General features: G+C 42.8%; 2 protein-coding genes and 1 long non-coding RNA gene across 3 annotated transcripts in view; 1 reads left to right on the top strand and 2 right to left on the bottom strand.

The window, feature by feature from the left end:
* The window catches only part of LOC113458558 (uncharacterized), a 30,569-nt gene extending 23,438 nt beyond the window's left edge, over positions 1 to 7,131 (bottom strand). The window contains exon 1 of the long non-coding RNA XR_003378912.2: positions 5,361 to 7,131. This is a non-coding gene — a long non-coding RNA (uncharacterized LOC113458558). The remainder of the gene's footprint in view (positions 1 to 5,360) is intronic.
* BPHL (biphenyl hydrolase like) lies at positions 1,860 to 21,157 on the top strand. Its single transcript, XM_005481810.3, has 7 exons — positions 1,860 to 2,136; positions 5,020 to 5,123; positions 7,127 to 7,293; positions 11,446 to 11,599; positions 13,911 to 14,042; positions 17,655 to 17,778; positions 20,777 to 21,157. The coding sequence occupies exons 1-7, from the start codon at positions 2,027 to 2,029 to the stop codon at positions 20,862 to 20,864; spliced, it is 879 nt and encodes a 292-aa protein (XP_005481867.2). The 5' UTR covers positions 1,860 to 2,026; the 3' UTR covers positions 20,865 to 21,157.
* LOC102066829 (tubulin beta-1 chain) lies at positions 21,153 to 23,904 on the bottom strand. The gene is made up of 4 exons (XM_005481693.4): positions 23,745 to 23,904; positions 23,024 to 23,132; positions 22,636 to 22,746; positions 21,153 to 22,427 (listed from the first exon to the last, which is right to left on the bottom strand). The coding sequence occupies exons 1-4, from the start codon at positions 23,799 to 23,801 to the stop codon at positions 21,367 to 21,369; spliced, it is 1,338 nt and encodes a 445-aa protein (XP_005481750.1). The 5' UTR covers positions 23,802 to 23,904; the 3' UTR covers positions 21,153 to 21,366.
* Positions 23,905 to 25,131: the final 1,227 nt, after the last annotated feature.

Here is a 25,131-nt window from a genome sequence, read left to right as displayed (position 1 = left end):
TCCGAGGTCTAGGCGGTACATACATCTCCCCATCTCCCTTTTCTCTCATCTAGGAAGGACATTTGGATTTACCTTTGTACTTACCTCTTCCCCACCCTTATACTGTATGTCAAACCCTTTCTACCTCATCCTTCAGCAAACATTTTGAGAATTTATGTTTACTTCAGCTTTAGTAAGTAGTGAATATGGAGGAAGAATAGATTGGAAGGCATTTTAACCAGCATGAATTTGCATACAAGTTGGAGACCTTTCCCTCTGAAAGCTCATAGTGACACATGAGGTAGGAGCTCCTTTTGATTCAAACAAAATGCAGAATTCAGAAAACAATTTACATTTTTACAGCAGTAGACCAAGCTACTTCTTTGTCCTACAGAATAGTCAGCCATTCCCTCCAGTCATTTTCCACCAGAAAGAAACTTAGACAGTGAGACTCACAACAAAGATGAGCCTCTCAAAGTAGCCTAAGAACCGAGGAAACTTCAGGGACTTGTAAATGTCACCAGGCAAGAGCGAATGCAGCTTGTCCTGATGAAGGATATCTTGTAATTATCCGTACTAAAGACCTTAATCTTAAATGGTTTGATCTGCTCAGGGGATAAACTGAACCAGTATGCTTACACAGTTGAGTTAAGCTCTTTATGCACTGGGATTTGTTATGACTGTCATTTGTCTCTAAGACTTTTTAGTTCCATGCACACAAATGGCAGTGGGGTGGGAAAGCTGATAACTATTCACTCTCAGGGCAGTCACTGAGCTTCTGCTGGACTGGAATACGTGACACTGACCTGTCCTGAGGAAATTCCTCTCATCCAGGTGTAAGGCAGAAGATCTTTAGGTCTGTTTCAAGCTTTGTATCAGTTCTGCAGCTTTCTGCTATTTTCCTCACTATCTTCTCCATCATCGCCCTGGCTGGCTGTGACTCAGACTCATCCATTCTCCTCCATGCTTGGAAAACAGACAACAACGAACACAGCTGGACACCAAAGACAGCAGTTGGTCTCCTTGGTGTTTTATGTGCAAATTGTGAGAATGTGCAGAGGAAAGCCAGGCCAAGTGCTCCGTTAAACGAAAGCAGCCAGACTGCTCCAGAAGTGCCCAGCCCTGATCAGTACGGGCACTTGCCAGGGCAAAGCCTATTCACCACAAGCAGGCCCTACAAATAGCATTGGTGAGGCAAGGGTAATGATTCCTGCCCAGGGCTGGGAATGTCTGGACTCTGAGAGGCTGAAGGCACGGCCATCGGGGAGGCTGCGCCGCCCAGAGCTGCCCTCAGTGTCCCTGCACACAGGGAGCCGTTCCCAGGCAGACCTGGAGCCACAGACGACTCCGTGTCCTCTGGGTTCTTACAGTCCAAGGAGCTTCCGCATCACGGGCAGTGCTAGAGGGGCAGTGCATGGCTTCAGCCCCGTTATCTCCCGGGGCTGGGATCTCTGCTCCCCGCAGGCACCGCGGCCGCTGCCGCGTCTCCGTCTCTTGAAGAGGAGGGAGGCGCTCACAGCGCGCCGCTCCCCGACGGTGCAGCCAAGCACCTGCACGGCGCTGGGCGCTGCTCTACTCTTGGAGGCGGCTGGAGAGAGCAAACCCCTCAACCCTCGCTTCGTGCTCTCAAGCGGGGGCAGCACTATCCCGGCCCTGGCTCCAAGGCGGGATCAGGAACAGGGGAACTACCCGGCGGGAGGGACCAACTGACCCACTCCGGCCCCGCAGCTCCCGCCGGATGACCAATCAGCGCCACGGGGAGGCGGGGCCACGGCACAGAAGCCAAACCCTTCTCGTTCTGCTCTGAGTGATAGCAGCAGCCACCAATCAGAGCGCGGACAGATCACCGCCCCTCTCCCTGCACAAGCGCCGGTGGTGGCCCCGTCTCCCGCCCGGCGGGGAGGACGCGGGACGGGAAGGGAGGCGGGCCGGTCCGCCTTCTCCTTCCCTCCCCGCGGGGCCGGCCCGCCTCCCGCCCCGTGTCCTCTCCCGCGGGGCCGGCCCGCGTTCTCCTTCCCTCCCCGCCAGGCCGGCCTCAGTGGGTGCAATGTTTTGCCGAAGCGCGGGCCGGGCCCTCCGGGCTCTGGCGTTGCTGCAGTTGCAGCCGCCCGCCCGGGCAGCGCCGCTCTCGGCCCGGGGACCGGCCGCCTGCTACGGGTAAAATCCACAGCCGCCTCCTTCTCCCTTTCCCCAGCTCCCTCCTCGCTTCCCGCGGCTTGGGGAAGGGGGTGTTTGTCAGCCAGGCGGCGGGATGGACGAGGCGTGTTAGCAGAGGGGGTGGCGTAGCGGATCGGGAGGGTGACAGGGTGACAAAGCGGGGACTCGGGCCGTGTCCTGAGGAGCCTGCTCCTGCTTTCCCTGCAGGATCCCTAAGGATCCGTGCCAGGGCTCCGCAGGGCAGGACGTGCCGCCGACCGCCTGCCCTCGGCCACCTGCTGCTGCTAAGGGGTCCCTGGAGGTCGCCAAGAGAGCGCATGGATCTAATCTAGATCTTGCTGCTTATTCCGCAGAGGAAAACTGACATAGTGCTGCCTGTTTGCCTTGCACAGATAAAGAGCAGGTCGTATTGTAGCACAGCTGGAACAGGGGTAGTTTCCAGATTAAGCTGCGCTCCTGCAGAGTACGAGGTGAAGCACAAGATCTGCCCACTCTGCATCTGTGCTGCCTTGGTAAACATAGCCAGTATGTATCCAGTGCACCTCAAAGAGTAACACACCTTAACATTACTGATTCGAAATATCACGGTGGGTTTTTTGTTTTACCAGTTTCCAATTCTGTCAACCAACAAAAGAAACATTCTTTATGAAAACTTAACAGAACTGAAGTCATTCTGATGACAAGCAAACTGATGAAGTGATTTCAAACTCACAGAAGTTTGGTACTGGGAGGACTAAGTACACCTTAGGTGTTGCCAGTTCCAATACAATTTCTCAGTGCATAAAAAGCCCAACACATTTGTTGATAGTCCAAAAAGTATTGAAAATACCCTCCTGCATTTCAGTGGACTTCACACCGAGGCATAATCCAAGAATGGAAAAGCATCACAGACTCAGCAAAATTCTCAAGGCCCTGATGTTAATAATTAATCCTAAAAACGTAGAACTATGTGCAAAAAAATTTGAATCAGGAAAGCAGAATATATAACTGTCTATTAAACTGTATGTTCCTGTTTTTAAAAAAGTAGCAAGGTGTTGATTATTTCTGTTTTGTTAGGAACTGAAAGTGGCTTGGCAATTATAAGCAAAAAACCTCATAAGCAAAAAACCTCAACACATAATTATTAAAATTTTATAAGAACAATGTGCTGATATACTGTGGCAAGTACTATAATAAAATACCTGTTAAAATTAATGACAAACTAAAAGATGGCATATGAAAAATAAAAAAAAAACATATAAAGAAAAAAGTGGAAGTCAGTATTCAAAAAGGGGCTAAGGCAGCCATGAGTGCTACATGCAAAATTTGAATTGTGAGGTGTATAAACCACATCAAATATAATACATGGACTATAAGGAAGTTTAGCATTACAAGCAAACTATCATTTAGATCCCATTAGCATAGCAATTCAGCAAAACTCACCAAAGTGATAATTACACAATGAATTTCTTTGTGTTGTACTCTTGCCACAGATTTGTTCTCCAGTTCTCAAATTGGATCTGCACATAAGGAGCTGATACTATTCTGCACAGTCACAGCTTTTATTGAGGCATGTGGCATGATGGGTTACATAGACCCAAGTTTTATGTAAAATCAAAATTGGCTTTGTGTTGAAGAGGTTCTGTGGTTTAACTGCCTCCTATGTATTGGGAACATGAGTCTGCAAGCTATTGTTCATTTTTCTTCTAAAAAGGGTCTAAATTATTTGGATTGTTTTTACCTGTAATCCACCACTTTCAACTCTATATATACTGCAACTAGTTCAGACTTTATATATTTAAATTAAATTGTTAATGAATTGCTCAGTGCATATCAAGGAATAGAGATTGTTATTGTATCTAAGACTGGAAAACAACATGTCTCTGTGCACATGAAATTCACAGTGATTGAACTCATGGGACATGAATATTTAATCTAGGTAAAATTATGGCTACTCAATAGGTAACCAAATTGCAAGATTTTTATCATATTAGCTTTAAATAAAATGAATTAGGCTGTTGAAAAGATGTTTTGCAACCATTAGGTCACAAATTTGCCTGGGAGAACAGATGTAATGGCTTACTGTTAAGAAGATACTTTGAATCTGTGCTGCTTCTGCTTCTCACTAGGGGCTTGTATCTGGACATGGTTTCTTGGGTCACTTATTTGCATTTACAGATATGTCCTGCTTTGTACTCAAGATTAGTGTAGGGGTCTAAGTGTTGGGGCTGAGACATGGCCTGTGCAGTCAGTTTCTGTGGTGATTTTTTTGTGTGTGGATTTATTGCTCGTGGTATTTTCCAATTAAGTGTTATATCCTGGTGAGATTACACTGACAGAAATATTATTATCACATTCTTCTTCTCTGCTCTCATCTCAGTGCAAAGTGGTTTTCATGAGGAACAGCAACAATAGATTGTGGTTTCTCTGGCAGATGAAGAGGCTCGGTTTAGTAATAGCAAGGTGAACATGAGCCATGTTGAAAGTTATGCTGTGACAGAATGAGGTTTCTCCTCTCTAATGTATTTATTTCAATGTTTCTGTAGCCATGTAAAGCTGCCTTTGTATATTCCTGGTTGCACCATCAAGACTGTTTGCCCACCCCCAAGTCTTTAGCCTAGGCATGAATATACCTAGGTATATTAAGTATATATATATTAAGCCTTTAGGAATATACCTAGATATAAATATATATCATAGTGGTCACAACTGAATAATTCTCTGCTCCTGAGAAGCTTTTTTTAATCTTCTATACACCCAAGGCAAGCAGCCCATTAAAATCTTATAGTGCTGTCATTAATATCTAGGAAAAGTAATTATTCTGTATTCCTGGAGTGACTAAGTAGTAATAAAAATTAACTCTCTGAATGTTTTCCTATTTCTCTCCTCTTTCCCTATCCCTAGTACTTCAATAACATCTGCCAAAATCCAAGTGAATGGAGTCCACCTGCATTATCAGCAAACAGGAGAAGGAAGCCATGCAGTTCTTCTGCTTCCAGGAATGCTAGGTTTGGAGATTTTATCTTCTTTGTAGAGCAACCACTCCTTTATTCATTTGGTCTCCAGCAAGAATGCACAAAACTGTTTTGTAATGTATTCAACACCTGATTATGGAGCATTGCCATTAAAAAAAATTGCTACACTTAAAACAGAAGGGGAAATGCAGAGTTGTTGCCATCAGTTAACAGTTTTTAGAAGGTTTCATTTATCTTACCAGTCACCTTTTATACAATGTCTTGACTTACCTAGTGGTCACTTGCACTTTTGGATTTAACTGTGTAAAGGTGGTATCCAGGACAGGTGGCAAATAGCTACACAAGGTGGAAAATAGCAGAAGGGGGAGAAAAAATTCAGGTCAGCTATATTTGTTACACAGAGTGACTTATGCATTCCTCTTTAGAAGCTGGATGGATTTCAGCTGAATTTATAGACATAATGTAACCCTTACAGTTTATTGTGAAAAATTCACTGTTAAAATTAATTTTTTGCTTAAAGATGTATTTTCACATTTTGTTTATTCAGGGCAACATCATTAACATTCTCATGGTTTTTTGAGTTGGACAGCAGGTTCTGCTAGCTAAGTGGTGTCTGTCCATTGAAAACACTGTTTTTGATATCAACCTTTTAAAATTAACACAACCTATTTTTTCTGGGTTCTTGCAGTTTTAAACGATCCATCAGACTTACCAACAGTTTATAGCAGGCTGTCAGTAGGACTGTTACTGTGCTCAGAGTTGGGCAAATGATTAATTGAATTGCTGGATAAGATGATAAAATGTCAAGAACTGAAGAGCAGGAAACATTTGTTCTTCTTGGCAGCAATGTTTTCAAGTCTTCATGGAGTGGTTCTTTCTTTCAAAGAATTCTGAAGGGGAGAGTGGAAAAAAATTAATACTAGTCATCCTTCAAGTATTTCAAAATATGAAAAATATATTTCAATCTATTAATTTTCAACAGCTTTTTAAACTAGCAATACTATTGCCAATACAAGCTCTTCAAACAGAAATAATGTATTTCTTCAGTTGTGAGCAATATTATTATTACTGATGATTATTTATTATTATTATGCATACATTGCTATCATCATAGCAGGCTATATAAAGCCTTTTTTATAACTTAGACCTGCTAAGGGTATCTGAGGACTGATTTGTCCAAGTGAACAGAAAAAAAACCCTTTTAAATGCCTTTAAATGGCCTTTTTAATATAGCAAGAGATGTATTTCATATTTCAGCACATTACATTTGAACAACTTTTAATCAAATAGCATTTGATACTATTACCACATGACCACAATACAAATAACACAGACTGCAGTCTTACCTTCATGCTAGGTTACTTTCATTCATAGATAGCTTAGTGCAATAGACAGGAGTCCTTCATGTTTAAACCCTTTGAAGGTTTGAGTAATTAATGAAAGAAATGGTTCTGCATCTGAAAAATGGCAGTATTTGGCTTATTTTTACATACTAGAAAAATAAAATTATATCATTTTATGCTTCTGTGTCACCACAGTCTCCTCAGGCAGCAAAGTATTTAAAGGTCAGCTTTAAGCACCAATAGAGATGCTTTATCAAATCACAACTGTGTGGCACAGTGCTTTTCACTTACAAATTTATAGCAAAATATTCCTGCTCTCTCAGTTTCCCCTGTATTGCCCAGGTAACATGGGCAATTAAATGCCCACATTTAAATCTGTCAAATATGAATCCCCACTCAGGTACCTCAGTTTAAGGTACTGTATTTAATCATATGTGAGAATGCTGTTCTTGATAACCTTTCATACCTACCAGAAAGGGTTTGCTCTGAACATACTGCAGATGCTTCTAAAGATTTTAGCTGTGGCACTTCCTGTCTAAGAGTGGCAATGAATACTAACAATTAAAGAGTACACTTGTTGGGTAATCTCTTATTTGGAATAAAGTTACAAGATTTCCCCAGTTTCCCTTTAGAGTATGTATACTATGTTTGCAGTATGGTGGTTAATAAAATTGAAAAATTATAATGTTTCAGGGAGTGGTCAAACTGATTTTGGACCGCAGCTTAAGTCTATGAATAAGCAACTTTTCACAGTTGTTGCTTGGGATCCTCGGGGTTATGGAAAGTCCATTCCTCCATCTCGAGACTTTCCTCCAGATTTCTTTGAGAGGGATGCAAAAGATGCTGTGGATCTTATGCAGGTAAATCTATTATGAGATTTTTATTATTTCTTTTTTTTTTAAGTTGTTTTCTTTAAATTTTGAGAAGGAGGAATGTTGTTTCCAGCAGACAGCAAATTATGAAAAGACTCTACAAATGAAGGCTTAAAAGTGAGCATAAACACACTATTCCAGAAAATATTTTCTTCTTCCACCTATTCTGCAAGATGCACAGAGGTTCAGCAGTAGGAAGTAATACAGAACAATATGATTTTATTCTAAGACCTTGCCCTAAGAGGTTTGCAGCCAAGAACCATATAAGTTTAGTTAAATGTGTGTATAAGAAACAAAATCTATGCAAAGTAATTTAATTGAAGGGATTACCGTACTGAAGGGCTCTTAGAAAATTTTCTATCAAATAGAATTTTGGCATTTTGCCTTGAGCAGCCCATTATAAGCAACATTTGATTCTAAAAATTAACTTGATGCTTTGCATTTTACAGCATATTACTGAAGTAATTTTTGTGGGAAATCAAAGGCTTCCTGTGACCATACCAAATCTTACTAATTATTACAGCTATTGTGGTTATAAATAATATGGCCTAAAGCTGTTATTATTTCTCCTTCTTGAAAAATCCTTCAGATTTTTTATTCAAATCTGTGTTTCTCTTTTATTCTGTCCTATAACTGCTGACACTATTTTCTGGTTTAGCTTTAGCTAATATTCTGGCATTTTTATATTAGGATATACAGTCTCTTTGGTCATGTTAAGAAAATTGGCGAAGCATTAAAATTCCAAAAATATGAGGCAAGATTCTGACAATCAGTCCAACTGTATTTCTATAATAAACAATAACCTTTCTGAAAACCCATCTGAAACTGGAAATGTGGCCTTCCCGGTGGATTCTGCATAGTGAAACAAAGTAAGTCTGACAGCAGAATCGGGATTAAGACACAGATTTGCCCTCTAACCATAAAAGCTATCTCTCTGTACTGTAAATCTTCAATTTCTTCTGCTGCACTAGCAAAGAAAATAAAGATGCTGCCATGAATAGGTGACAAACTTGCAGTCTAAATGGTTGTCCCCCTTTCTTGTCTCTGATCAAATACTAATAAATGCAAAATATTAAACAGACTTTCCCCAAAGGGAATGTAACCATGTAGCTTCCAGCCAAACAGAACAGCAGCCTACCAGTCTCTAGAGCTGCCAAAGCAAATGAGGCATAGCATCCTGTTTTTTTGAAGATGTTTCTCAATATAAGCATATAATAACAACTTACTAAAGTGTTTCCAAGCGTGGGAGACTAGCTGCTATTTTAGGATATTACAAAGGATAGCACAAATCCCAAGGAATCATTCCAACTATGATTTCAAGAATATAATGGTTTATATACATCATCCAGCCTACAATCAGCCAAAAAACACATCCAGATGGGTGAGCTTTCAGAACCTTTTTTCTAGTCTCCTTCAGATTCTGGTGTCTCTGCTGGAACTGTGAGTGATGCAAGATTTCTGTGAAATAACAAAAGCTGAAATTCTGCAGAGTATTTAGGACCTTTATACAGAAGACACCGTTCTGTATCTCTATTTGTGTTCTGTGAAGGAGTTTGCTTGAAATAAAAGGAGCATAATGCACCTGAGCCCACTTTGCTGCCCTCCACCCCAATGTTTAGTGCTAGCAAAGTCAATAGCATTAAAACAATCATTAGGGAAATAATTAGTGTTGATATTTAAGAAGTTCTTACTCTTCAGAGCCACTGTCCTAGCAAAAGGATGGCCTTGAGCTTCTGTATGTTTTTGTAGATCAACTGCAACTTTTGCTTCTCCTACACTCCCTGTGGTGCAATGAAAATATACATGCAGTGCAGAGTGATGTTGTATTGCAGCTCACTGCTGTATGTGGTCATTGGATTGCATTTCACAGAGGCCTGGATGGAGGAGGTGACTTCAAAAGAAATTTTTTTTCACTCACTGAGTAAAGGCAGCACAAAATCACCCACAAAACTGTGCTGTGCAATCAGCTTTCAGGTGATTGCCCATGTTACATTAGTGACCTGCACTGTAAATAGTTAAAAATTAAAGCAAGCATAATTGCACACCTTATTCAGCATATCTGTTACATCACATTGTTTTTCTGAAGGCTGCAAAGGATAAATTAAATTCCTCCTGCTGGAAAGGCATCCTGAGATACCCCAAAGAATGCATCAAGATAAAGGCTAGTAAACATGAGAAATACTAGAGGCAAATAGATCTCAACCTGGCATGAAGAACAAAAATTTAATCAGCTATTCCATCCTTCAGCCAGCTTTGAGCTCCATCATTTGTAATTGGCAGTAGAGGAACAGTAGCAACATCAAAATTTAACCTTTACAAGCCCTGCTGCCAACCCCCAAAATCTGCCAAGATACCAGGAGCCCTGGAGCAGCACACAGTGAAAGTTGGACTAAGTTGAACTACTACTTCATCAGACCAGGGCCAACTTCTGATCAGCTGCAAAAATTCGAAGTTCTCTTTTCTTGCTATGAGCTCTCACTTTACGTGTCCCTTTTTTTTCGTCTACCTCATTTATTTTCTGTTTAGTAATTAGCTCAGCTTTGCAGAGTGAAATCTAAAATTGGTGAAAACTACAGTGAGCAGAATAATGAAGATAAAGCCAAAACCATAAAAGCCTTATAGGGATAGAAGTTTGCTAAATATTGAGTTGATTAGTAAAGTTGTGACTCACTTGAGCATTAAGTTTACAAGCAAAGTAGAAACTTCTTTTTCTCCCTCTGTAGTTGCTTCTCTCATTGCCTGGATTTTTGCTTTCTTCTGTCACAACAAAATGGGCCTGGACTTCCGACATCACAAAGCACCAAAGCAACTCATTCAACTAACTTGCTCTTTTATCCTCCAAAAGTACATTATACTCCTTAATTACATCTAAAAGGTTGTAATTACTGCAGAACAAAAGCAAAAACACTGCAAAATATATTTTCTTGTGAATGAGTTCACAAACCACAGTTCCTATATGCAAAACTTCAAGTACTGCTTAACCATTGAACCATTGGTTCACCATCATCCATGTACAACCTTCAGATGAGTGCCTTTACCTTCCCCACTCTTTCTCCACTGAACATAACACACACAAAATTCTCTCACCTGTGACTATCAGTACTCTCTATGACCTATGGTGATTATGAGGAAACAAGGTTTTCAAATTCTAGTAGAAATCATTATCATAGAATCACAGAACTGGAGTTGGAAGGGACCCATCAGGATCATCGAGTCCAACTCCTGGCCCTGTGCAGGACACTCCAAGAGTCACACCATGTACCTGAGAGCATTTTCCAAATGCTGCTTGTACTCTGTCAGGCTTGGTGCTGTGACCACTTCCCCGGGGAGCTGTTCCAGTGCCCATCCACCCTCTGGGTGAAAAACCTTTTCCTGATATCCAACCTAAACCTCCCCCAACTCTTCCTATGCCATTCCCTTGGGTCCTGTCACTGGTCAGAATTAATTAAGGTCTTGGTTGTCATATTTTTTGCCCTAAGCCTTCCTTTTGAAGAAAGAGGAATTTAGATATTAATGTTTCAAAGCGCAACTGACTGTGAAGGAGCATTTCAAACATACAAACTTCAGAAAATGTGAATAAGCAACTAAAATTTGATACAATCCTTTAGAAAATACTTTAAGCATTTTTTTGGTTGTTACCAAAAAGCAGACTTTTTTAAGCTCAGATAGCATCAATAAACCAGATCACCGGCTTCCATTTTTCAAATCTTACACTTTTCTTTTTCTTAAGTTTAGCTTAATCTTACCATCCGCACTGTGATAGTCTTTGCCAGCTTTTACACAGATTCTTCAAATCATCAGGCTGTCTGAAAAGGTCTTTACTCTCCATTTTAAATCAGCTTTTCTTTTTTTGAAGGGCTTTTTAAAACACAGCAAGAATCTGATAGGACTACTGTCCATTTCATTAAAGAGTTATAGAAAATTGAAATGGCAGGGGTAATTTCTTGTTTTCTAAATTTGACTTTTTAAAAGCATTTTTATGTATAGCAAGAAAATTATGTTTTCTAATTATAAAAATGAACTATAGTTCAACTACATAGTGTTGTGCCTAAAACATTACAGTTCATTTTCAAGAAATATTTGACATTTGGCTGTAAATCCAGCTGATGATTTGCATGTAACTTTCTTGTATGAATCAAGGCACTGAAGTTTAAGAAGTTCTCCTTGTTGGGGTGGAGTGATGGTGGAATTACAGCTCTCATTGCTGCTGCAAAGTACCCAAATCTTATCCACAAGCTGGTTGTCTGGGGAGCAAATGCCAGCGTTACTCAAGAGGATGTGAGAATTTACAATGGTATGTAAATGAATTCATTTACTTTCTACTTGACCCAAGGATCTTAGTCATGTGACAGCTAAGTGGAGACAGAGCTGAGCACACAACAAACCTGAAGAGACAGGACACAAAATTCACTGCATTGTGAGGTATAGGGATAGATTTAAGTTATAATGAGAAACTCCCTAACAGTTACTCTAAGGGTAATATAATAGATTTTTTAACAAGCCCTTACCAACTTAGCCTGATGAAAAGCAGAAGTTACAACAGCCTATCAGCAGTTTTCAGGAAGTCAGGGTTTTGTTGTTGTAATAAATTTCTAAAAATAAATTCCAAATAATGCTATCAAATTTCTTATCTCACATCTTGCACAACCTTTTTAAAACCAGGTCCACAGATAATTACTGGGCTAGCTCATTACAGCTTTTGCCTCTAGAGGCTATATAATATAGACAGTAAGAAAATAAGTTCATAACTTACCTTTTAAGTTCAGGAAACAAATGAATCATTCAAGTAAATGTCCCAAGGTGTCTTTACCATTTGCATTCCTTCAGAGTTAATTATTATCATTAGAAAACCTTTGCAAAGTAAAGAAATAGGGGACTTCTGATCCTTATTCCACTCATGTGAAATAGAATCTGAGATCACTGCTCACTACAAAGAAAATTCAGAAGAAATGGCTGGTGAACTCAGAAAGGGGCCATATTTCCTGTTGAACATAGAAATGAAAAGATGTAGCCATGTCAGCTCCCAACAAATGTAACCCAGTATAATTTCATTTTAGTGACTGGAGTTTGATTTATACTAGCTGTTCAATCTCTCTTGCTTCAGCAAAATTACAAGTGTATTTATTGCATATCTGTATTTACCTCACCTATACTAAAACTAAAATTGGTAGTAGCAGTAATAATATATTTTTTAGTTCAGAAAGCAAAATGCTTTTTAGCTCTGTAAAGTGCTTTATTTCTTTACATGCTTTTATAGTTATGATTTTTTGTTGTATAACTATGAAATGCACATCTCTTCCCTACACAACAGACTAAAATGTAAAAGAAAAATTAAAAAAAAAAAACAAAAACAACAACAAAAAGTGCCCTATTTACATGGAGCACCCACTGCAATATTGGCCTTTGTCCTTTGTAAATTGTTGCTTTCAACATCTCTCCCTGGCTGATAGAGCTCAGAGAGTAGCAGCACAAGTCTTCTACAACTGGCTCGTCAGTGCATGTCAGCTGCATTGGAGGGTTTGGCAGGAAAGAAAGGTGTTGATTTGGTATCCGTGTCCTTTCAACATTGGCTTCTCCCTTCTCTTTTTAAATTAATGCCAGCCACAAGGATAAAACAGTAGATTCTATATGGGAAACCATTGTTCAGTAGCACCTAGCCTGGGGTGAGCAGACTCATTTCCAATCAGATGCTGTTATAAAATACTCTCAGTCACTGCTACCTCTGTCATTTGGCTGGACAGGTTCTCTTTGTTAATTAACACCTCACTCCTTTCTTCCCTTAATTCCCTTTTGAAACCAATTAAAACCTTTGCTAGTGGCATATTTTGTAGTTTGATGATTCAGTACTGTGCTGTTCTCTGCTGTGCCAACTTTTTCAGATTTTGTCACTACAAAGCTGTACAGCTGGAATGTAGTTTAATGAAAAGAACCCTTTTGAATAGCTAGTTTGTGAGCAGTACCAAAAATTTTAGAGGAAAAAAAGAGAAAAATCTGATAAATAAATAACTAAAATGTCAGGTTATTTGTACAGTTTTAGCCAGCCTGCCATGAGTCACAGATCTCTATTGAGTCACTTGTTTTTGTGTAAAACTATGGCAAATGTACCATGATGTCAGCTTGCTGGAATGCCTTAGTAAGAGCTTCCTTCCTCTAAGAGTTAGTAGGAGCCATGGAAGAACTTCCATCCATGAGTTGGTGCAAAAGGCTGGAGGATATGAAAAAGAACTGCCAGGTCTAGAACACTGGTATGAAACAGTCCTATTTTTGTACACAAGGTGGCCCTTGAACTTCTCTTGTGAAAGCCCTCCAGAAAGAAGCATCAGCACTTTTAGGACTGAGTCTTTTGAATATTATGTTTTTTCTGGTTTTCCTTGTGACAAGGAAAATAATAACAAGATGTTCCTGTTCCTAAGAAGACCACAGCAGAAGTTGTACAACTGTCTTTTTTACACTCTTCCCATACTATGAATTATTTGAAATATTCATTGCAGTTTCAAGTTTGAAATACATATTTGCAGTCTGGTTTGAGAACTTCTCCATATTAGGTGTGGTTTGGACCTTTTTGCTGGAAAGGACATAACATATTTCAACTTTATTTTGTGCAGGCATCCGAGATGTTTCAAAATGGAGTGAAAAGGTCAGGAAACCACTGGAAGAGCTGTATGGCCATAAGTACTTTGCAGAAACCTGTGAGGCTTGGGTAGATGGAATATCGCGCTTTGCTGAAAATTCAGATGGTAAGGCTTTCACAATATTGAACTGAGGCAAGTAGAGGAGCAGGCAGTTCTGGATAAAAAAAATGTAACAGTACTTCTAGCAGCCAGTAAAAGAAGGACTCTGCTTATGGCATTAAAAGCTGGGTCTGACTCACACTCAGGAATAACACAATTACTCTGTAGATGGTTCACAGAACCAGAAAGGTACAAAGGAAAACATTTCTGGAAAACATTAGCTGCTGAGGTTCTCCTCTTGTTCCACCACAAAACTGCACTATTAAGTCATTGCTTTTGTGGAGACTAAATAGGAAGGATTCTGCTCAGGCAGAATCTTTCTCTCCTCTTCTGTCTTTGTGTCAAAGGATTATCTCTTGGTGACATAGGTAAGATGTACCAAAATTAAGGCATGCTCTTTTCACAGAGCTGAAGAACTCTTTCAAACCTTGTAGCATGTGAGTTAAAAAAGAAGGGACTTCAGATTTTGATAACTCAAAATTTAAAAAGCACATTTTAAAAACACTACTGAAGCAGCTCAGGTGTTTAAAAATAAAACAAAAACAAAACTATACAATATAGCTTTTTATCCCTGAAGATTTCTGCAGTTACTCTTTATAGACCTTTTCAGCCAAGGATACTGTGAATAATAATTTGCAGTTCTCTTTTGATTCAGGGTGAATTTGCTTTTAATTTGCCTAAAGCAGTAATTCATAATGTATTAAAAAAAAGGAGTTTGTAACTCATATACACATTTTTCTGTAACTCTGATAATGAAAGACAGAAGGTAATGTACATTAACAGACAGCAGGTACTACAGGGAAAATATTCCTTCATGTCATATTTTTTCCATTTTTTCCAAATTTTTGTATAGGATCAACACAGGACTAGGACTTTTCCTAGTAATGTGATGTAACAAATTATGTTCCAATTTTATTTTAGCTTTTCTGGAATCTCCTTAAAACTATTTTTTTCTGAAGCGCAAAGCCCAGGCTGGTGAATCTGTGGCTGTGACATCCCTTCACTGCCTGCACATGCCTCAGACATTGAGATAAAGTGATTGTGAAAAAGAAGCCACCAAGAAACATGTAACAAGGAGCTGAATTATCTAGATGCTGAAACTGGGTCAGATATTGGGAGAAGCCTAATGTTTGCTTTGAGAGATGAGCAGCTATCAGACTGCAGGATTTTTTTCCAGGGGAAAACCAGTTTTCCAACTTAGATTACAGACAGGCCAGTCTGCAATTATACTTAAAACACTGTAACAAAGGCACAGATACAGCAGATATAAGGAAAGGTGTTAATAAAACCCATCAGAGATAAAGGGAGGACAGCAAACCAAATGATGGCCAAAACCTCAAGCTTTTTTAAAACTAGACTGTTTTCCCTGAATGAGACAGCTCTTAGTGTAAAATACCATAAGAAATGAACTTTTAGAAAGAGCTAACAATTTGTGAAACTAAGTTGCATAATCCAAGATTCTTCTTGCTGTTCCCATGCTTTTAGAGTAAATATAATTTAATGGTTTTAGTACAATACAGTTTTAGGACTGAAAACGAGGAAATAATAGTTTGACTGCCAACTATGTTCCTAGATAAATAACCTAAATTTACTTGGAGCTTGTTCTGAAAAATAGTAAACATTTCTGCAGGTATTAGAGAACTATGGGTAAAATATTCTAAATGAAAATATTTAACCAGTAGAATTCCAAACAAAGGCTGCATAAATAACCAAATAATTGGAAAAACTGTGAGAGCCTCTGACTTTAGAGCTAAGGAAAATGTGCATGTATGAGCATTAATCTAGCAGCTGTTGGTCGCTGCAAGGTGACAATTGCAAATAGACAAAGTTATCCCAAAGAAAAACAGAAAATAAAGCCCATTAAGGACGTTTTGCCCAAAGATTGCATTGCAAGAATGTGGGAAGTTAGACAGTGAGTTTGAAAACTAGGTTACTAAGAAATGAGGGAAAAAAGAAGAGAAAATTCAGAAAAGTCTCTAGGTAAAACCATTAAAATTCCTTCTAATGAGATTAATGACTAGAAAACAAAATTATGAATGAGTGGGGAAAATAACTTTTGAATAGTTTTAGCGTAATTCATATCAAACGGTTATGCATTGGTGCTGGGTTTGCATGGCCAGGTTTTGGTACCAGGGGGGCTGCAGGATGCCTAGAAGCTTCCTCTGTGTCTGGCAGAGCCAATGCCAGCCTGTTCCAAGATGGACATACCACTGGCCAAGGCGTGATGGCAGTAACAGCTCTGTGAAAACTGACTTAAGAAGGAAAAAAGAGTTACTGCACAGATGTTACTGCAGCCAGAGAAGAGCAGGGTGAGAATAAGTGAGAGGAACAACTATGCAGCCACCAAGATCAGTGAAGAAGGAAGGGTAGGAGGTGCTCCAGGACCTGAGATTTCCCTACAGCCCATGGTGCAGACCCTGGTGAGACAGCTGTGCCCCTGCAGCCCATGGAGGTCCACAGGGATCCAGCTGCAGCTCTTGGAGGAGCCCACACCAGAGCAGGTGGATGCCCAAGAGAGGGCTGTGTGCCTGTGGGAAATCCATGCTGGAGCAGGCTCCTGCTGGGACCTGCAGACCCATGGAGAGAGGAGCCCACACAGGAGCAGGTTTCCTGGTAGGACTTGTGACCCAGTGGGGAACTTAGGCTGGAGCAGACTGTGCCTGAAGAACTGCACCCTGTGGAGAGATGACTCACCTTGCAGCAATTTGTGGGGAACCACTGTTTGTGGGATGGATTCATGTTGGAGAAGTTCATGGAGAACTGCTTCCTGTGGGAGGGACTCCTCACTGGAGCAGTGGAAGAACTCCCTGAGCAGCAGCAGGAACAACCTGTCATGAACTGACCTCAACCCCCACTCCCCATCTCCCTGCACCACAGAGAGCCAGAAGGTAGAACCCAGGAAGAAGCTTCTAAGATTTATTTTACTTCTCATGGTCCTGCTCAGATTTTGTTAGTAATAAATTCAGTTAATATCCCTGAGCTGAGTCTGTTTTGCCCACGATGGTATTCAGTGGGTGCTCTCTCCTAGTCCTTATCTCAGCTTGGGAACCTTTCATTCTGTTTTCTCTCCCCTGTCCACTTGTGGAGGGAGTGATGAGGAGGCTCAGGTAGTTGCTTGGCATCCAGTTGGGATCAGTCCATTAGAACATTGCAGACAGCAATGGGCCTGGGAGGTGCAACAGGTGTCAGTGCAGCCTAAGTTAATTTGTTCCAAAAAAGCAGCAAATCTTGTAACCTGACAACTGCTGTATCAAAATGTAGGTTAAGGTGAGGGCCATAAAACTCTAAGGCTGAGAAGAACAAAGCTGGGAATGAGATTCATGTATTGGCTTTGAAGAGTCAAAGGGAGCCTGGGGGAAATGTGGAACAGAAGTACTTCATTGTCTGTATCCTTTTGTGCTAGTATCCATTAATAGAGCAAATTGCAGTGAAGTAAGATTTTGGAGAAAGAGATGTTAATTATAGTCCTGCTTGCATAGTTCTGTAGATTAATCACACACAATCCACAAGGAGAGGCAATAGCTAGAGCCCAATGGAGTTCAGAGCCCTTTATGGAAGCAGTTTCATCTTTCATACAATTTTAAACCAAAGTGTGACCTTCATTTGTTTTCTCCCTAGGTAATATCTGCCAACAGTTGCTGCCAGATATTAAATGTCCCACATTTATAATTCATGGTGAGAAGGACCCTTTGGTCCCACAAGCTCATGCAGAATACATTCATAAGCACATCAAAGGCTCTCGGTAAGTTAAATGATGGAATTTTTATAAACCCTTGTTGAAGAAATGTAGTTCAAACTCACTGTTTAAGAAAAAGTATTTGGACAGGTTCTCTCTGCCACACAGAGAGCTATTCTAAACTTCCCAGCAAGTTACAACGCAAATTGGGTAGCTGGACTTTCCTTGCAATATAAAAAGTACAGTATTTTAATAAGCTCCTTCCTAAAGCCCTCTGAATGAAACCAAGTTCCTTTTTCTCTTTCCACTACACAAACTACTACCCCCTAAGCTTTATCAAAGCAAGCAAAGTTGTTGTTATGACCATTGCATTCCTTTTGCTATAAGAGACCTCATTTCTGTCCTATTCAGCAGAACAAGGAATTTAGATGCTATGAATGGAGAGAGATTCCCAGTTAGAGAGAGAAACACAGTTCACTTCTGTTTGCTCTGCCCTAATAATGTGAAAAACCTCAGAGGTTCTCTTTCCACCTGTTTCATGAATTTTCCATGTTTTTAAGAAAAGCAGAATGAGGAAAAAAATGTACAACTGTGCTCAGAAACATTACTATATAAACAAGAAAAATCTGCTTCATGTGTGTTGTGGTTTTACCTCAGATGGCAACTCAGTACTACTCACTCCCTCACTCGTGATCAGGGACAGAATCAGATGAGTAAAACTGGAAAAAAAAACCAACTCATGTGTTGAGATAGAGACAGATTAATAGCTAAAGCAAAAGCCACACATGCCAGCAAAGTAAAACAAGAACTTAACTCACTCCTCCCACAGGCAGGCTGGTGTTAAGCCATCCCCAGGAGAGCCAGGCTCCATCACACATAGCAGTTACTTGGGAAGACAAAATGTCATCCCTCCAAACATCCCCCTTCCTTCTTCCCCCAGCTCTGTATGCTCAGCACGATGCCATAGGCATGAAATATTCCTTTGGTCAGTTGGGGTCAGCTGTCCCAGCTCTGTCCCCTCCCAGCTCTTTGTGCACCCTCAGTCTCCTCCCTAGTGGAGCGGTACAAGAAGGCCTTGATGCTGTCCGAGCCCTGCTCAGCAATAATAGAAACATCTCTGTGTTATCAACACTGTTTCCAGCACAAATCTAAAACAGCCCCATAACAGCTACTGTGAAGAAAATTTACTCTATCCCAGACAAAAACCAGCACAACGTGAAAATTCCAGAAAGGCATCCTATATAAAGCTGGGATTTTACCACCTGAATTTTCTTCATGAATTTGCACACAAATGCAAGCCTTCTATTACTCCTTAATAACAGACTGTGATTATTAGCAATGGAGAACAGAAGTAGTGGAGGGGGGGAAAGCATTTTTATGAATGCAAAGTGTAGGGAACTGTTTTGCTGGTGTCATCTCAGTGCAAAAATGAATGATACCTCTAAGTCAGCCCTGCTGATCATAGTAATACATTCTGCTACAGGAAAGATGAGAACAAGACATCTTCCTCACAATTTCATGCAGGTGTTTGATTTCATGTCTGCTGATTTGTCACTCCTACATGCCCTGTTCAGAACACTTACCATCCTGCTTCGTTTCACTGAGCTCCAAAATACTCCAGTTGCTGACTAAGGCAAATCATCCCAAGAAAATAGAGAAGAATCTGATAGCTTCCCTTTGGAAGACAAGTTAAAGAGAAAACACTGTTAGAAATTGCCATCTAATAAAATGTTAAACAGTGATTTTTTCCATCCCTTTGTGCTGAAGTGCTCCCCTTTATGCTTATTTGTCAGAAAAGAAACCAGACTAATGGTGTTCTCAGAAATTAATGCTTGGGCACATGGTCCTATTCTTTCCTGGTTGCATTAGAGGTGCCAATTTTTCATTGTGAAGCAGAAAGAAAATCTTATATTCAGTATGTTTTCAGTAACACATGCTTCCACCATCAGTTTTTCTTGCCTTGACTTTTATGTAGTAGTAAAGTAGAAAAAGCTTCTTCTGATTACAGTGCAGATACATTGCTGGTTTCTCTCGTGGTGAAAGAGTGTGCCATCATTCTGCATTTGAATGGCATGGCTGGAGTCTGGTAGCATTACAATAGTCAGAAACATTAATGGCAATAGGAAATTGCATGCACAGTGCTTTAGTTTGTGCATCTGTGTGCTGCTTACCTTACAAGAAGTAGACTTCATGAAATTCACTAGACAAGCTAGGTATGTTCACATGCTGCTGCTCTTTTCCCAAAACAAAACAGCACTTGGCACCACCAAAAGGAGGTGATCCCTCTTGCTCTAGTGGGACTTGGATGTGAAGGCAGCATAGTATCAGTCAAAATGGTTTTAGCTCTATAGGAACTGCTTGGTATGTGGCAAAACAAGGCAATTTAAAGAATTTCCCACCTCCATATAAAGAAGTGTTCATCCCTGATATATAAAGTTTGTCTCAGATATAAAGCAAAAGAAAGCAGAATTTTAGGCATGTCAGACTCATACTTGTATTATAAAAAATTAACCTTATTCACAGGTACTACTTCTAAGCTTTTGGCATAGCCAGAGAAGTTCAGACTTACCTTTTTATTTTAATGGATGAATGGTTTTAGATTTCGATTGTCTTTTTGCAGAAAGATTAGACAAAGTACAAATACTAACCGAGTTTGGGTAATGACAAGAACTCTATGTTTCACTGCCTGGCACAATTACTGTTCTCTGAAAGAAGCAACAGTGCTCAGGTACTTCACATACCTTTCAAAGATGCATCTTACATAAGTTTTGGAACTTATCTTCTCTGAAGATCACCTGAAGGTTTTCTAGAAACTGGGTCTAGGGCACAAAAATTTGGTTTAGGCTTATTTTATCCTCCCCAGAGTGGGACAAGTAGTATGCTTGCTGTTCCAACTGTTGCTGTGGTTCACATTGCAACCACACACATAAGGACAGTACTTAAAATGAGTTACTACAATTCCTTACTGGGTAACCAAGGGCAAGGAAAATGCAACAAGCATTTTAATTACCTATACTCACAGAATAAAATGCATAATCAGCAGGGCTTTTTTTTCTCTTTTAAGGTTGCTTCTGATGCCAGAAGGAAAGCATAATTTACACCTGCGTTTTGCAAAGGACTTCAACAGAGAAGTGGAAAATTTCCTACGCTGACGTGAACTGTAAAGCAAGTCAGAGGTGCTTAGCCTTTGCCTTGGTTAGGAATTTTGGTTGGAATTTCCATTGCAATGGAGCTATAGGTAGGTTTGAGTGATGTAAGAAAAACATTAAACATATTTGCATGAAAAGCATATGTCTTGAGAACATGTAAGCCTCAGCAATCAGAGCATACCGCTGTAAGTGCAAGATTTCTGACATGTCTTTAAACTTACTTGTTGCCACCCAGGCTGAACAACTGTTCTTTGTCCAATAGAGGTGTTAAGAAAGACAGAAACCATGACCTTGAATACATGCCTTTATGTGCTCTTAATATTAAAGGACAAAAAACATGGTAAGAATTAGGATTCAGAACTGTTACACTGAGAAATCTGGCAAAGTCACAAAAGCTGAGAGGATAATTGGGTACATAGTTTCTAGAAAACATGCTTCACCACCACTATCAGAAGTCATTCAGATGCATGCCTGCTTTACAGAAGTTCCTTTGATACCGGGCAGCTTAAGCCTCATCCTCCTCTCCTTCCTCTTCAAACTCGCCCTGCTCATCAGCAGTGGCATCCTGGTATTGCTGGTACTCGGAGACCAGGTCGTTCATGTTGCTCTCGGCCTCCGTGAACTCCATTTCATCCATGCCCTCGCCGGTGTACCAGTGCAAGAAGGCCTTGCGGCGGAACATGGCCGTGAACTGCTCCGAGATCCTCTTGAAGAGCTCCTGGATGGCCGTGCTGTTGCCGATGAAGGTGGCCGACATCTTGAGGCCGCGTGGGGGAATGTCGCAGACGGCCGTCTTGACGTTGTTGGGGATCCACTCCACAAAGTAGCTGCTGTTCTTGTTCTGCACGTTGAGCATCTGCTCGTCCACCTCCTTCATGGACATGCGGCCCCGGAAGATGGCGGCCACCGTCAGGTAGCGGCCGTGGCGGGGGTCGCAGGCAGCCATCATGTTCTTGGAGTCGAACATCTGCTGCGTCAGCTCGGGCACCGTCAGGGCGCGGTACTGCTGGCTGCCGCGGCTGGTCAGCGGGGCGAAGCCCGGCATGAAGAAGTGCAGCCGCGGGAAAGGCACCATGTTGACGGCCAGCTTGCGCAGGTCGGCGTTCAGCTGGCCGGGGAAGCGAAGGCAGGTGGTCACGCCGCTCATGGTGGCCGACACCAGGTGGTTGAGGTCCCCGTAGGTGGGCGTGGTCAGCTTCAGGGTGCGGAAGCAAATGTCATACAGGGCCTCGTTGTCGATGCAGTAGGTCTCGTCCGTGTTCTCCACCAGCTGGTGCACGGAGAGGGTGGCGTTGTAGGGCTCCACCACCGTGTCCGACACCTTGGGCGAGGGCATCACGCTGAAGGTGTTCATGATGCGGTCGGGGTACTCCTCGCGGATCTTGCTGATCAGGAGGGTGCCCATGCCGGAGCCCGTGCCTCCGCCCAGCGAGTGGGTCAGCTGGAAGCCCTGGAGGCAGTCGCAGCTCTCCGACTCCTTCCTCACCACGTCCAGCACAGAGTCCACCAGCTCGGCGCCTTCCGTGTAGTGCCCCTTGGCCCAGTTGTTGCCAGCCCCGCTCTGACCTGCAGGCCAGACCACAAGCCACGTGCCACATCAGCGCCCCGGGGACAAACACGGCTGATGCCGCTGCCCCTTCCCTCTGGGCCCCTCCCCTCTTTCCATCCCCGCTCTGCCATGGGGATTCAGGCTCCCCAGGGTCACTTGCATACTGGCTCCGAGCCTTTTCTGTGTGTGGAGTTCTGGGAACTCCCCCGTGCCACAGTCACTCACCAAAGACAAAGTTGTCGGGACGGAAGATCTGTCCAAAGGGGCCAGAGCGCACGGAGTCCATAGTGCCAGGTTCCAGGTCCACGAGGATGGCACGGGGGACATACTTGTTACCTGTGGGGGGAACCAGCAGCAGCAGCAGCGTTACAGCCCTGCAGCAGGCAGCCGGAGTCACAGGAGCCCTGCTGTGCTCCCTTCCACCTCCCTGCATTTCTCTGGAGAGACACTGTCACAATCAAGACTACCGTGTTATCAGAGCCTTTCTGAGAACAAAGGTCTCTTAGAGGAGTCGCTGGCAGATGACAGCACTTGTTCAGGGATATTTCCAGCCTCAATGAGCTGTCATGGCTGCCCCATTTATTTGAGGACATCTGAGCAAGCAGGCACTTACCAGCAGCTTCATTGTAGTACACGTTGATCCTCTCCAGCTGCAGCTCACTGTCCCCGTGGTAGCTGCCCGTGGGATCAATGCCGTGCTCATCGCTGATGACCTCCCAGAACTAAAGGAAATTTTTGAAAAATGGCAATTAGCCATTTCCAATGCCAGTGGAAACAGCTGGCCAGTGCCAATCACACACCCCCGGTGCAGCCCATGCATTCCGCGGCCCTGACCACTCCCTCGCATGGCAGAGCAGCTGCCGGGTGGGAAGGTGAGTCAGTGCACAAGGGCTTCGCTGGCCGCAGCAGCTGAACTAGCAAGAGGCTGACGAGCAGCCATAACCCTGAAGTGCAAGTTAATTCCTTTGTAGCTTGTATCCAAAGGGTGGCGATCTCTGGCTATATCAATTTGTCATCCTCCCATTGTCTAGCATTGGCTTAACACCCTGTAGCCACTACAAGATGGCAACACCCGCACACGTTCAGCGGTGACGGTGTGTGACACTGGAACACTCCCGTTCCCTCCCTTGGTAGCCGGAGCCGTGGCCGCAGAGGGCGAGGCAGCGCGGGCATATCCCTGCCCCGCCCGGCCCCGCGGCACCTCCGAGCGGCACGGACCGGCACAGGGGCAGGAGCCACGACGCCTCAGCAAAGCCCGGGTCGCTTTTCATTTCGGGAAGCGCCACCCGCGGGTGCGACCTGTGGGAGCGCCCCGCTTCCGCGCCCGTCCGTACCTTAGCGCCAATCTGGTTGCCGCACTGCCCGGCCTGGATGTGCACGATCTCACGCATGGTGCCGGTGCCCGAAGCTGCCCCTGCTGCTGTTACTGCCTCGTTCCGCGCCGGTCCCGCACTCGCAGCTGCGGCGGCCGCGCCCCTCGCTGCCCCTTAAATGGGGCGGCGCGCTCCGCCCCGCCGGTGACGTGCGGCGGGAATGGCGGGGTGCGGGGCGGGCCGGCCGGCATTGTCTCCCGCGTCCCGCTCGGGCTCCGCGTCCGCCTCCGGCTCCGGTCCGGGCTGGGAGGGGCAGGCTGCGGGCTCGTCCGCATGCTGAGCGCCGCTGGCCTGGGGTGCCGGGGGAACTTCGCCTTCAGCCGTCGGGGAAAAGGCCGGGATCGCATACGACGTGGCTTATCTTGGAGTGAAAGAGTGAAAAAGAAAACAAAACCGCCTAACTCGTCTTTGCACACCTGTTGGAACTCGTGCCCTTGCATCCTTCGCCTCTACTACGCCACAGCAGCAAAGCACGTGCTGCTATGTTTTATTAGTACCCTCAAGCCTGTTAATCATGTTTCAATATGTTTGAAGCACAAGCATAATTTTTCCATAGCTCAGGCACCTGAAACAAGCAAAGATTGGGTGGTGATGTTCAAGCCCACAGCCAGTTTCAAGCAGAGAACTCTGTTTTAGATAGTGCTGCTAAACCTGTATACAAGAGGCTCTAATTTCAGGAACACAGAGGGCTGGCATAAAATTTTATGCTGTGCTAAAGAATGGCTTTTGCTGGGAGTTGTCCAGCAGAGATAGCAGTTTACCACATACAGGAATGGAATATGTCTTTTTTTTTTAAGTGAAGGTGTCTTCTGTGTTACCAGACACCTGCCACACCTCATTTTGGAAAACTTGGAATCCTGCTAGTGGCATCTCTGCTTGATCTCTTGTAGAAAAAAAAAAAGAGAAAAATACATGGTGGATGACCAAGGAAGGAGGGGGGACAGTTCAAGGACAACAAGGAGAGTATAACTGAACCAACTGTGATACACACCGATATCTGCACTGCTGCCAAGGAGAGAAACAAATTTCAGCAGGGTCTATAACTGATTGTGCAGCAACTATTGAACTCGATTGTAAAATAGTACTTGATTCACAGCTCTAATTTTTTTCAGGAGAGAAAGTAGCTTTGCTACCCATCTGGCCACCCTGTTGAGGACAGCTTCACACTAGCACCAGGGAAGGGAGACGACGGCCCACAGTGAAGCAAGGAGTAGGTTGGTAAAGAGGAAGCAAAACAATGTGCCTTGTGTTCAGCATAATGGAACTGGAGAGAGTTCACCTTGAAAACAACATAAAAGCACCAAGGGGACAGCCTGGTAACGCAAGCTCTAAAACTTTCCCAAGTATC

Source organism: Zonotrichia albicollis, chromosome 1, assembly GCF_047830755.1.
Source record: "Zonotrichia albicollis isolate bZonAlb1 chromosome 1, bZonAlb1.hap1, whole genome shotgun sequence".
Lineage (NCBI taxonomy): Eukaryota > Metazoa > Chordata > Aves > Passeriformes > Passerellidae > Zonotrichia > Zonotrichia albicollis.
Note: the sequence above shows the minus strand (reverse complement) of the source record. Positions and strands in the feature narration are given on the sequence as shown.